The following is a 12,897-nucleotide window of genomic DNA, read 5'->3' as shown; positions in this document are numbered from 1 at the left end:
ACAGTCACCCCCTCCAGCTCACCCAGTAGAGTGACAGTCACCCCTCCTGCTCACCCAGTAGAGTGACAGTCACCCCTCTAGCTCACCCAGTAGAGCGACAGTCACCCCCTCCACCTCACCCAGTAGAGCGACAGTCACCCCCTTCAAAAAAAAGGCTTATGTCAACTAAAGAAATATGGGAGATATATTGAAGGACATGATGCTGTATCTCACCCTCCTAAGATCTGTATACAGCAGATGACAATATCACATAATGATTTGGAAGGCTATATGTTTACTTAAGAGGGCCAACAGGTCCACTTTTCCCCTTGGGGATCCTCACTTAAGTACAAGCTGTTTACCCAGGTTTCTAAGCGTTGATTGGGCTGCTATGACCTGAGACCTGTGCTTCCTGGGTGATGTCACCTCTGTGCAGGGGCTGGGGTCAAGGTTCTTCACTGCATCCTCCTTTGAAGGGCAGCCTTCAAATGTCACAAGATGTAGACATTTATATATGGCATTTCCATGAAGGTGGAGTCCCTCTAAATTCTTATACATGCTTCATCCTATTATTTCTGGAGTCTTAATTGGTGCATTAGGCACCAGCCAAGATAAAAATAAAATGATACCTTCATTTTTATCTGACCATTGATCTCTGAATAGCTCCTTCAGTAACTTGCAGCAACAATGGGGACGGGGGGCAGAATGTAGGCCCTGTCGAGTTCTGGTCTAATATGGTCATCACGTTAACTGTGACCTCTCCCTGGCTCCTAAGCACTCACGAGTCATCATCAGAAGGCACAGTTAATGTTATGTAGATTTCTTGTGCTGTATATCTTAACTGCACACAATAAAGTTTATATTAAAATATGTTGAATGCATTCAAACATATCATTACAGTTCAAGAAAATTGGAAAACTTGTGATCTTTTAACAATACTTATTCATGATGTCTCAATTTTAACGGCCTCATTGCATTCAGCCCTAACCTCTTCATGATCATCACTGCAGAAAATCAGGAGTAATCTTGTGACATCAAGGGTGAGAAAGCTGAGGTAATGGCCGAAGCTCTTTTCCTAGGCTTTGTATTCGACGATAATCATGAAACTGTATATCCTGCATTCTACGTTGGCCTGGGACAATTCTCCTTTAGAAGTTCACTTCTACTTGCTTGCTGAATTTCTAACGGGATTTCTGTTCAACCTTCAATATCATAACATTATCCCAGTTGGAAATTGATGTCAACTTCAATTATTTTCTGATGTGGGACAAGTAAATGTTACGTCAGATTTGGAGAAGGTTTGTTAGGCATCAGTCACCCCGTGGGACCATTAACTCAGGCTCCTGTAGGAGAGTTAAATCAAGCCATGTTTGGGTTTTACATGCACAGAGACAGGAGTGGGCGGCCTGAGTCAGAGACATGGGATTCAAAACTGCCCCCAGCAAGACCTCTTGAGTATTTGAAACCAGAACACCCACTTTCTCTGGAGAAGACACATTCATGTCATTTCTTGGCTTCAGAGGACATATCTGCTTGTTGGCATCCAAGTAGACAAGATGCACAAGCCCCAGATTGTGAGTTCAGAGGGGTGTATGGGTCAAGGCTGCCTCAGTGGCCGGGGCTAAAGGAGCTTAGGAAAAAACAATGCATTTTGGTTGTTGTTTTTGATTTGTATGTTGGGGTACACAAGGAATATTTCCTGAAATAAATGTTAGGTGAATTGGGTTTCAGAGTCATGTTTAGAAGGGAAGGAAGATGGCTAAAGAAAAACAAATGGCAAATACATTCTCTCATGAGGTCAAATCATGGGGTCACCCTACATCTGTTCAACTGGACAAGAAGACTTCCATAGGGACCGAACAGGAGTGGCTGAAGGCCAGAATGTAGCTGGGAGTCAGGTCGTGATGCTTCTTGACCATTAGGGTCGTGTTTGTTGACACTGTTCATCTTGCTGGGAACACAGACAGGGACCAGGGCAGCAGCAGGGGTGTCAGGACCAGAGGGAGGTGAGCCCAGGGCGGGGGCCAGTGCACCGGGGCCCCCTCACCCGGCACGTGGGGAACCTGGGCCAGGACAAGAGGCTTTATTGGAGCATTTTCTGTGAGGACTGAAACAGCCGGAGAGAAATAAAAAGTGTCGCAAAATAAAAATGTTAGGATTTGGTGGCTCCATGCTGGACTTCCATGGAGATTTGAGAAGCAAGGAAGGTGCCGAATTGACAAAGAGCAGAGATATAAAAACCTACAATAACCCGGCAGCTGGCGGAAGTCAGCAAACAGCTGTGTTTTTAATTCTAAATAACTCAAGTATGAGATTTTATTTCTAATTTTAAGTCCGATTTTATTCCCTTGTGCTTAACAAGGGAAGTCTTATTTCAGCTCTCTATATCTGTATATAAAAAATGTAATTTATTGACAGGGGCACAAATCAACTATGTGTTGTATGTTTGTGTTAAAGAAATAATCCAGGGTGACAACATAAACTGCCTATATATTTTTTAATTCTGAAGTTTTTTATATATGGTAAATAATATATTCCTGACTGAGGCTTAAGTTACAATGTCAACACTGACTATTCTAAAGTATAACACAAATTCTATGTTTTCCTGGTTGGGGATTAAATCTATAGTTTGAGTGTATTTAGAAAAAAATCCTTATGGTGGTTAAACAAAATAAATTTCTTCATAATAAAATGCTCAAGTTGTATAACAAAACATCTTGATTTTTTTTCAGTAAGTGCACATTCTGAGCCACTAATAACAGCTTTTGTGCAGCGATAAAATAATAACGGGCATGACGGCTCTAAGTAATAACTCTGGTGACGGCTCAGTGGATCTACAGCTCCTTCATCAATCCTCACACTAAAGGACCCTTCCTCTTAATACTAGAGCTGCCTTGAGTGTCCTTCGTTAATTGTGTTTGAGAAATAAACAGCTCTGCCAAGATTTACCGGGGAGCTCACAACATCAGTGTACTCCCCTCCAGGGACTAATTAAAATCAGATACTATTTATAGCTGCTTTGCCCATCAATGCTGCTGAATGTGGAAGGGAAAACACTTCTTCACGTGTTTCCCTGAACGACACTCACAGTCCTGTTTTTCATCACTATTCACCTCAAGTTTGATAGCCGTAAAGACCCATAGCATTGAGTACTCATTAGAAGGGTTCTGCCTGTTTTGTTATAATGCCAAACATTCGCTAAAAGACCTGCTGTATACCCATAGAATGTCTCCCCCAAATGACGTTCTCAGCACGGAGATAGGAAGAAGAATTATACAATTTAATGTTGAGATAAAAGCACTCTGTCCTAAACTTAAGGACAGGAAACTGTTAGAAATATCTCTTAGAGTCCTTTGTTTCAAATACAAATAAATAGTAGGGGACTGAGGAATTTATGTGAACCCAAGAAGTCTCTTTCTTATCAACCTCTCTTACTTCCTCTACTGAAAATACATATGAGCTGAAGAGGCTGCAGTATCTCCACTTTAGAACTCAGGCCCATAACAGCAAAAACCACAGCAACACCCCCACTTGGGCAAGGTCAATTAGCCTAGGTGGAGCCAGCCTAGGCTGACCCTCCTCTGCAATTCTGGGCAAAGTCTACCAGCCCAGACAGAGCCAGTCTATCAGAAGTGGACAGGCACCCCTTCTCCAGAAAGTCCCTAACTGTAAACCCACCCTATAGCACCTCTGGCTATCAGGTGGTGCCAAGCATCCCTGGACAACAGCTCAGCCAATGGCAACCCCTCCGGACAAAACACCCAATGAAATTCCTCTATATGTTTTAAAAACCTCCTCTGGCTTCATTCTGTAGCTACGCTGTAGGGCGGGGTGACCCAGGCGTATGTTTGAATAAAGGCACTCCTTTGTTTTTACATGTGTGTATGGTGGTCTCTCAGTGGTGGTTTCTGTCCCAACAGAGGAAGTAAAAAAGCCCTGGTGTAGTGCTTATAACACACCTGTAGAAGCTCTCTAAGGTACGGATAAATATACCTTTATCTATGTCTATTCACTGGAACCTCAAAATAAAATGCAGTGAAACTAATTATTCTAACCTTAAAATGTTTGCTGTTGATCCTGTTATAATGCTGAAGATGGTAGGAATGTTATTCCCTAAACTTTACATTTATTAACATAAAGTTATCATAACACCAGAGGTGATACAGTGTTGAAAGATAGCCAATCAAACTAACATTAAGACAGTTTTCTATACATGAAAGAATTACAGGAAGTGGAAATATTGAGAGAAAGGAAATAGAAGTATTTTAAAGGGTACATACTTACTAGCCATTCTTCAATGAAAAGAGAAAGTGTTAATTTTTCTTCTTTTTTTTTTTTTTGCAATTTTTGGCCTGGGGCTGGGTTTGAATCCGCCACCTCCAGCACATGGGGCCGGCGCCCTACTCCTTTGAGCCACAGGTGCCACCCAATAAACTATTGGTTTTAACACTCATACACCTTGATATTTCCGTGAAATAGATTATCTACTTTTTCTTGGTGAAACTACAGGGTGCTTTTTTTTTTTTTGCTTGTTTAGAATTCTTTCTGCTATTACAACATACCACTATTTACTATTCCCTACTGGCATTAGACATTTTAAAAAGTAAATAATATTTAAAAGAGAAGGAGTTATAGTAAGAAATCTGGCATCCAATCAACAAGGACTGTACATATAGTTGCTTTGTTCAAACACCCAAATGCAGAACTATAAATGCCATACTTGGAAAAAAAAAAAGTTTACCTAAATGGGTAAGTAAAGAGATAACCACTGAACCATATATGAAATGGGAAAATGTTTCCACAAATGGGCAATCATTACTGTAGAGGACCCAGGAAAAACCATAAGGTGTTTTATATTTGAAAATTCATAAAGAAATGTAAACAATATCCATTTGATAATATGTAAATAAAATATAGCTTATATTTAATATATTAAATATATAGTTATAAATATTTTAACCACACATACAAATAAAATTGTTCTTTGTAGCTAGAATTTTTTTCTCATCCCACAAAATCATGAATAAAGTACATAAATTCTGTGTGCATTACTGTTTGCATTAAATCAATACCATTTTATTTAAACTTTAAATTTTTTCACCTCCTATAATTTTTTCTGTTTCCCTCCATATAGCAAACAAATTTAATATCTAATTAGTAAAAAATTTTAAAACCAGAGAAGAAAGAAGTGTTTTTCCATATATGTATGTATTTAAATGTGTTTATCAATTTAGCTAATAAAATCTGATTTGTTTGAAAGAGACAGTCCTCTTTCTTTGGCCAAATTTAAAAAAAAAGAAAAAAGAATCAATGTAGTTGTACAGGTATGATTATTTTTCACTTGTTCCCAGATGAAAATCTAATTTAAAATCATTCCAGAAAATATTTTGCTTTATTCATTGTAAAAATCATAGATCAAAAGAGAACAGTCATGATGAATTGAATATACCATGATTGTCTAAACCAAAAATTCCCCCAAGAATTCAGTGTTCTTGAATGTTCTTACCTCACCCACCTCCTCTGTTCACTGGACTGAAGTTTCTCTCTGGGAGTATAAAGGGTCCTTTTGTTACTGTCTGAGCTGTATTCATGCATTTCTCTTTGTGCTTTTTCTCTCAAATCCACAGTTGCATGAAAACAGTGCTGTTATAATTTAAATTACCTTGGCAGTGCTGTTTTAGAGATCCTGAACATTTTGATATCTATAAATGACGTCAGTGATGACTTCCAGTAAGAGCTTACAGTTTTAAACAATGTGGAAATTTGCACAATTTGATACAAACACATATTAATTTTTCTTTATGAACTAGATTTTCTTTTCTGATAATTAAATTAAAATATTACTTCCAATTAGATGTCAGGATCTGCATATTCAACAGTGCTGCTTAATCTATAAAATTAAGAGCCAACACTTTACCTCACTTTTAGATTCCCTTGCTGGGGCTGTCCGTCGTACACGGATAAAATATCAAAATCCTCTTCCAGAGCAAAGGTGTGGAAGGACAGCTGTATCCTATTACGCTCTCCTGTGATGATGATCCAGGTGCAGTTCGCGTAGTTGGGGTAACCGTGAGGGAACCCTGGGCTCTCGATGGTGCCATTGGGACCTTGGACTAAGCCTCCACAGTTTTGACCTAAGAAAGAAAATAAAACCCAGAATATTAGTTTGGCCATCTTTGGTGTCACATTATTTGAAATTTTGCAATAACTCATTTGTAATTCTTGCACACAAATATTGAATGATAAATTGTAACACTGTTCTGCAGGGCTGAAAGGTGGGGGGAGAACCGTAACAGCAGCAAAGGATGGCAAGAAAAGAAAAACCTAACACATGGGGAACTGAGTACGTGGGGAGATTTATTTTTTGACATTTTCACATACAGTCTTGTCGCTATAGATTTCAGGATGGGGGAGAGGGGGTACACGTGTATTAATCCAGCCGAGAGCCTGCAGTACGTGTTAGCATTAGCGGTGAGAAGAAAGACCACAGCGGCATGTTGCACCAACTATTGATTTGAGTCTTTGCTAGGAGACGTCTACTGTGCAGAAGAATAACGTGAGACCACGCGAGCTTTTCCAGTGGATAAGGAAAGGCAGAAAACAGAAGTTAACTGATGCTCAGATTAAGAGCAGCCCAGCAAAACCAGAAGACGTTCCCTCTGTGGTTGCTCTTCTGTTTCCCCGGGTCAGACCCCCTGGACAGAAGATGAAGGAAAATGTGCGTCCACGTGATGGAAGCAAAGAAATAAAAAGCCCCCAGTTAATAATAAAATGAGCAACGCAGGTTTACACCTCTCCTTAAGCACTTCTCGGAGTACCCCGTACTTTCTCCTCCCCTCTTGTTCTAACCTCCCTTCCACAGGCAGAATTACAGCTCTCCTGAGTGAGTGAGGTGGCCGTGCTAACGGGGCAGGTTGGGTGCAGGACAGTGTGCACCGACAGCACCCAGCAGGGTCACAGGGATCCACCACATTCTCCCTTCTCTCCAGGATTTTGTGGTATCAAGTTTCACTGTGGGTTTCTCTGGCAATTTTCAGACTTCTAGAGTCATCCCCAAGAACAGACCCCTATGCACACTGCAGTCCCCAGGCTCTTCCTGGAAGGAGCTTCCGGGAGTTACTGACAGCCACACGCCTGACCACCATTCTGTCACTGCCTCTAGACGCACGGAGACCCCCCCTGCTCCCTCTCACAATTGTCTCCTTGTGCTACTCCTGATTATTCATCTCCCGGCCTTTGCTGGGTGAGTCTCTGCTTACCTGTTTTGTTAATGTCCCCTCCTCATGTCACTACTTCCCACACAGGGGCTCTCTGCACCAAGCGTATTTGGCTGCTGTGGCTGTTAACTTACTGCTCCGCGCAGTTACCTCTGACAGTCAGCCTGCCCCTGTGTACACGTGGGTCAGTCAGACTGAATGACAGAGAGTGGAGACGGAGACTGGGACAGACGTCTCCTCCCAAGTGTGCTCTGCTGAACACCGCTAATCGTTTCATCGATAATTATTACCATTCCGTGAGAGAGCAAAGTAACTCCTCTCCAATCCTGCGTTTATCTGAAATGAACTGTTAGTCGCTCCTGAACACTCTCTGCAGTGTTCCGCTCCTGTCTAACCTGATCTGAGCCTTCCTCTCTGACGGGTCGTGAATGGATTTCAATGTTTTGACACTAAAAAATATGAAGACCATTTAGAAGTGAACAGGGCGTATCTGGATTATCGTGTGTAGGATAAGTACTTAAACACGAGTATTATCTTAGCCTTTATTGTTGAACTGCAAACTGAAAATTATTTTCAACTACATTTTGTGTGTAAAAAAAGGTTACAATAGTAGGTCTCAGTGAGCTGAAATCCTCTACAGTATTGTCAAATGCATATAGCATTTGGCTAAATCATAATAAAAATATTCAATGAAAGGGATTTTGTGAGTTTAAAACCAGAGAACTAACAAGAAGCCCATTTTCCACTAATTTTAAGTCTAACAAAAACAGTACACCAAGTAGATTTTAAAGCTGTGGAGTTTTGAAAGGTCTTTTAAGAAAATAGCTTTTCTGGTTTATCTAGCTATTCTCACTTCACAGTAAATCAGAAAAGAATGAAGACTTGATTATAAATTGGAGAAAACAAAAATAAATTTAACAAACAAATATTAGCTGGAAGGTCATTACTATCATAGACCAAATATGCTGAAAGAGATTAGCGGATATTATAATTTCTCCAGGAATAACATGCAGGCCTCTTTTGGGAGACTGATCAGCGTAGCACTTTATGCAGAGTGAGACACATTTGATAAAGAGAGAACTTCCAGAGGCCTCGCTTGAAAATTCTGGAACTGTCTAAAAGTTCTTACCTGAGTAATTCTAATTCTTGTGTGTGTTTGTGTGTGTGTGTGTTTTCAAGGAATGGTTTAATTTTTTTAATTTCATATTAATATAAAGGGTACATATGATTAGGTTACATTGTTTATATCAGTTAGGTGATGTCCACATTGCAGTTTAAGCCTTCTAATTCTTGCTTGTTCATTGCAGGCAACAGAGAATTTTTTAAAGTTAGCTATGCCTAAAATAGATTTCTGATTTATTTGGTCTGCGATGCAGCATTACATCTTATCACAAAGCTGCAGTAACCAAGGCTGTATTTGAGTGATGCAAGGCTAAAGATCCAAAGGAACAGAAGAAAGAGTCTAAAGCTCACAAAACCGTAGACCTGCCTTTTAATGACGCGGCAATGCTCTGTGCCTGGTGCTCAGCCCTCATCAGCACGGGCCTCATACAGGGTGCTAACAGAGATGCTGTCGATGTTTATTTTTTTAAAATGATGTACAGCTAAGCTTGATTTAAATGCTGACCTTAAATACAGCTTCAAGTAAGTAGATTACTTTAAATAAAAAAAAAGGTAACGGACAAACTTAAACATAATATTTTTTAACATGTTGCTTAATATGAATCTCTTGTAAGTCCATTTGTAAGTTATGTTTCCTTATGGCAAGAAAGCAATCTTTAGCTTCCGCAATAATTTTAATATCCTACTTAGGAGTGAGCTGTTATTTTACAGGGAATGAAAATTCAATTATTACTGAAGAAAATGTCTAATGCTCTTTTATCTTCCAGTACTGATGCTGGAAGTTACTTGAAATAAAACATCAGTACGAATGGAAAAAAATCTGTTTGTGTATGTGTGTGTGTATATATATATGTGTGTGTGTATAACTGGAAAAGAGTATGGAATAACGTCGAGTCACTAATATATCTCTCTACATTTTCCATTGATCCCACAGTTTTATTTCCACTTTATAGATACATATACAAGTTGCATGCATGCTAAAACACACATCAGAGACATACATCCAATAATGTGCACACAGCTAAGTATTTGCTGATTTAATTTAAACAAGCTACTCTCATAAAATTTGAATGCATGCCATAATTTTAAGAAATTGGTATCTAAATCATCTGGCAATTAAGTTGTACCATACAGAACCCCTGGTTTGTCTCTTTAAGTAATCGGCAGGATGTTAGGCATAGAGCACTTATCAGAGTTAATTTTGGGTGGATTTCTACACAATCGATGAGATCTCAATCCCACACTTTAACTGTAGAGTATTAATTCGAGTTATTTTAGTTCTGCCTCGTACTTCTGGATGGAGGTATTGTTTTCAAATATATTTTTCATATTATCCTAGCTGATCATCAAAGCAACACCACACATTATTTTATATATATTCAAATGTAGGTGGAAACTAAGTGATTTGTCTAAAGTCTTCCAGAAATGGAGCAGGGTCTTCTGACACCCAGCAGGAGCCCTGTTCCTGCACCTCCCAGCTGCGTCCCCGGAGACAAACACCTCAGAAGAGACATAAATGCCCAGGGATGCTTATCAAATCTTAATGGACATCACAACAAATAGCTTGTATTACAAATTAAAAACCTGACTAAATACAGACCAGAAACTAGATATTTAGGGATTCTAACTTTAGCCCATCTTTAAAAGTAACTGATGCCCACTCAGAGAAAAAACATAAGGTAGCGTTTGGACACATGAGTTCTCTCTGAGTCTCATTCCACGTGTGACCCCTGGTGTCGTCTTACTGACTCTCTTCCCGACTGCCGTTACTGTGCTCTGTTACCTGGCGTATTGCCTGGTCTCTATGTGAGCTGCACGTTTCAGGTTCGGCACCTGCCAGTGCTGCAGGATGAATGGTGCCAGCAGCACTGCAGCTGAGCGCATCTTGCTTTGAAGATGGCCTGCCTGCCGGTGGGCTGCTCTCCATCCTGAGAACGAGCCTGTCAGGACAACCACCCTGGGCCCGGTGAGCTGTCGAGGTGAGGGTGGTTAGACAGGAGGCCCCCGTGGAGGCCGAAGAACCTATCCTACCACAGGTGGGGCTCTCCGTGGCCTAGATCCGTCCCTACTGGGTAACTCAGTTTTGGAGGCACTGTGCTATGAGAGAATTGCACGAGGCCCACAGCAGTTCTGAGATAAACTTTCTGTCCTCAGCGTCCCCACCCCTGGCCTGTACCTTTCCCAAGCTCTTGCTCTTGCATAGAAGGATGCACTTTTCATTTCCTAGACTAATGAGGTAGCTAAAATGATTCACCTGTGATTCATCCTAGTTCACTGTGAGCATTTATGAGTGAACATGCTCAGAAAGAAACACCCTCCTAGAGTCTACTCGTGGATGTGAAGTGCTGTTTCTGTGCTTAGAGAAGCCGAAGTGGATATGATATTTAAAAACGCATGTGCCAAGCACTAGGGATGTCCTATCACATCGAATTCTATGCAGCTTTTCATGTAGAGAGTAGCTTAGCTTCCCCTTTGCTACCTGTTATCATATTTACTCAGACAAGACTTTATGATAAGAGAACATCAAAGCCCCTTTCTAAGAGCAAATATTTGGCCATGGGTGATATTTTGATGTACAGTTGGGTTTAGTGACCTCAGAAGGATGTGAATTGTATTGTTCAGAATGTGGGAAGGTCATGCAGGAAAATGAGGCCTTTCCCTCAGTCCCACCAGCAAGGACACAAGTCACTGGATACGTGATGGACAGGCCTGGGGACGCTGAGCTTTCAGGATGTATAATTGTCTCTGACTATGTGGCCTACTGTCATTTGAAAGAGGGAAGAGATTTGGCTGTGAATGGAGCAGGGAACAGAAGCTGTATTACCACCACAATAGTTTCACTCATTGATGGTACACAGACATCAAAAATGGCCTTTATGGTTTATATACTGTTTGTGGCAAGCCCCAATTCCCAAATTGGCTTGGTTTTTAAAACAACACGATTCACATAATTAAGGGCAGAAAAAACTTAAATATTTATTACACTCTCCATTCCTCTACTAGATCCATTCTGTGAAAATGACAATTTATGGTTTTCATTTTCACTGTTGCACAAATGAATGTTGGTTTAATTACTTTCTTATAGCCCGATTTTTGACCTCCAAAGCTTTTTGACATTTTTGGGGCCAGACTGTGCTGCACAGCTGTAAGCTTTCTGCAGGACTAGAGACTGTCTGATTCTCCTGGACGTAACAGTGTGACAACTCTCTGATCTTCAAGGAATGTCTCATTTTTCTTTGGTGACTGAGGAAAGAAAATGGGAGGCATTTAATTGGCTCCAGAATTTCCAATATCAAGGGGTCTCTAATTTCGCTGGTGGAAGTGGCAGTTTCCCTGGTCAGATAAGCACTTTCTGCAGAGTAAACAAATCAAACCTGCATTAAACTCTGCATTACCGTCTACAGTTTCTGGGCTATTTCAGTGTCTACTTTACTTAGAAAATGATTGATAGTAGAACAGTCTTGACTTCTAATGCCCTTCCTAGGGCTCTGATGAAGGGTGTTCAAAACTAAAATCTTCAGGCATTTTGCGGAAACAACAGACCCTCAAGGGAGTTTTAGAAGCTGCTGTTCTCAGAGCCCCCAGAGCAGCTGATAGCAGCTACCATGGCTGAGGCTTGAGGTTACGTGGTCCAATTTTAATCCCAGATGCTTAGAGGAGATTCCTTACTACATGAGCAAAGAAGAATGGTGAAAAGCCAGAGGCACAGAACACGAGCCTGCCTCAGAGCCAGGGCATCACTTCTCTCCACTCCCACTCTGCCATGAGCAAAGCGGAGCAGGGAGCTCTGATCCTGCTGAAGAGCAGCAAGTACTCAGTGGCTACAGCTCAGAAGAGGGTTTCACCAATCTGTGCAAACAGAAGTAGTGCAATCTTTCTTCATTCCACGAAGGTTTGTCATCATAACCACCTGCAGGTGTGGTCTGCTTCACGTCTTCCCCTTCCTTGAACACACTAAGCCTGTCCGTGGCACAGGGCCTGTGCACGGGCCAGTCCAGCTGTACAGAGCTCCCCTGTCAATTTCCCCACACCGACAGCTCCTCTGGTGGCACAGCAAGTTGCCCTTTCCAACCATTCACATCTCCATCACGGCACACCTCTGGCCCCCCTCAGGATCCAACCATTCACATCTCCATCGCGGCACACCTCTGGCCCCCCTCAGGATCCAACCATTCACGTCTCCATCATGGCACACCTCCAGCCCCACTCAGGATCCAACCATTCACGTCTCCATCGCGGCGCACCTCTGGGTCTACTCAGGATCCAACCATTCACATCTCCATCGTGGCACACGTCTGGCCCCACTCAGGATCCAACCATTCACGTCTCCATCACGGCGCACCTCTGGGTCTACTCAGGATCCAACCATTCACATCTCCATCGCGGCACACGTCTGGCCCCACTCAGGATCCAACCATTCACGTCTCCATCACAGCACACCTCCAGCCCCACTCAGGATCCAACCATTCACGTCTCCATCGCGGCGCACCTCTGGGTCTACTCAGGATCCAACCATTCACATCTCCATCACGGCACACGTCCGGCCCCACTCAGGATCCAACCATTCACGTCTCCATCG

At 41.7% G+C, this 12,897-nt stretch overlaps 1 protein-coding gene across 1 annotated transcript in view; it reads right to left on the bottom strand.

The window, feature by feature from the left end:
* Positions 1 to 12,897, bottom strand: part of CSMD1 (CUB and Sushi multiple domains 1) — a 1,810,668-nt gene that overhangs the window by 1,464,094 nt on the left and 333,677 nt on the right. Inside the window, exon 2 of the mRNA XM_023517585.1 lies at positions 5,897 to 6,113. Within this exon, the coding sequence (XP_023373353.1) occupies positions 5,897 to 6,113 (217 nt within the window). The remainder of the gene's footprint in view (positions 1 to 5,896; positions 6,114 to 12,897) is intronic.

The sequence above is a fragment of the Otolemur garnettii genome, unplaced genomic scaffold (genome assembly GCF_000181295.1).
Source record: "Otolemur garnettii isolate 467f Iridium unplaced genomic scaffold, OtoGar3 scaffold00114, whole genome shotgun sequence".
In the NCBI taxonomy this organism is placed as follows: domain Eukaryota; kingdom Metazoa; phylum Chordata; class Mammalia; order Primates; family Galagidae; genus Otolemur; species Otolemur garnettii.
This window is presented reverse-complemented; position numbering and strand designations above follow the sequence as displayed.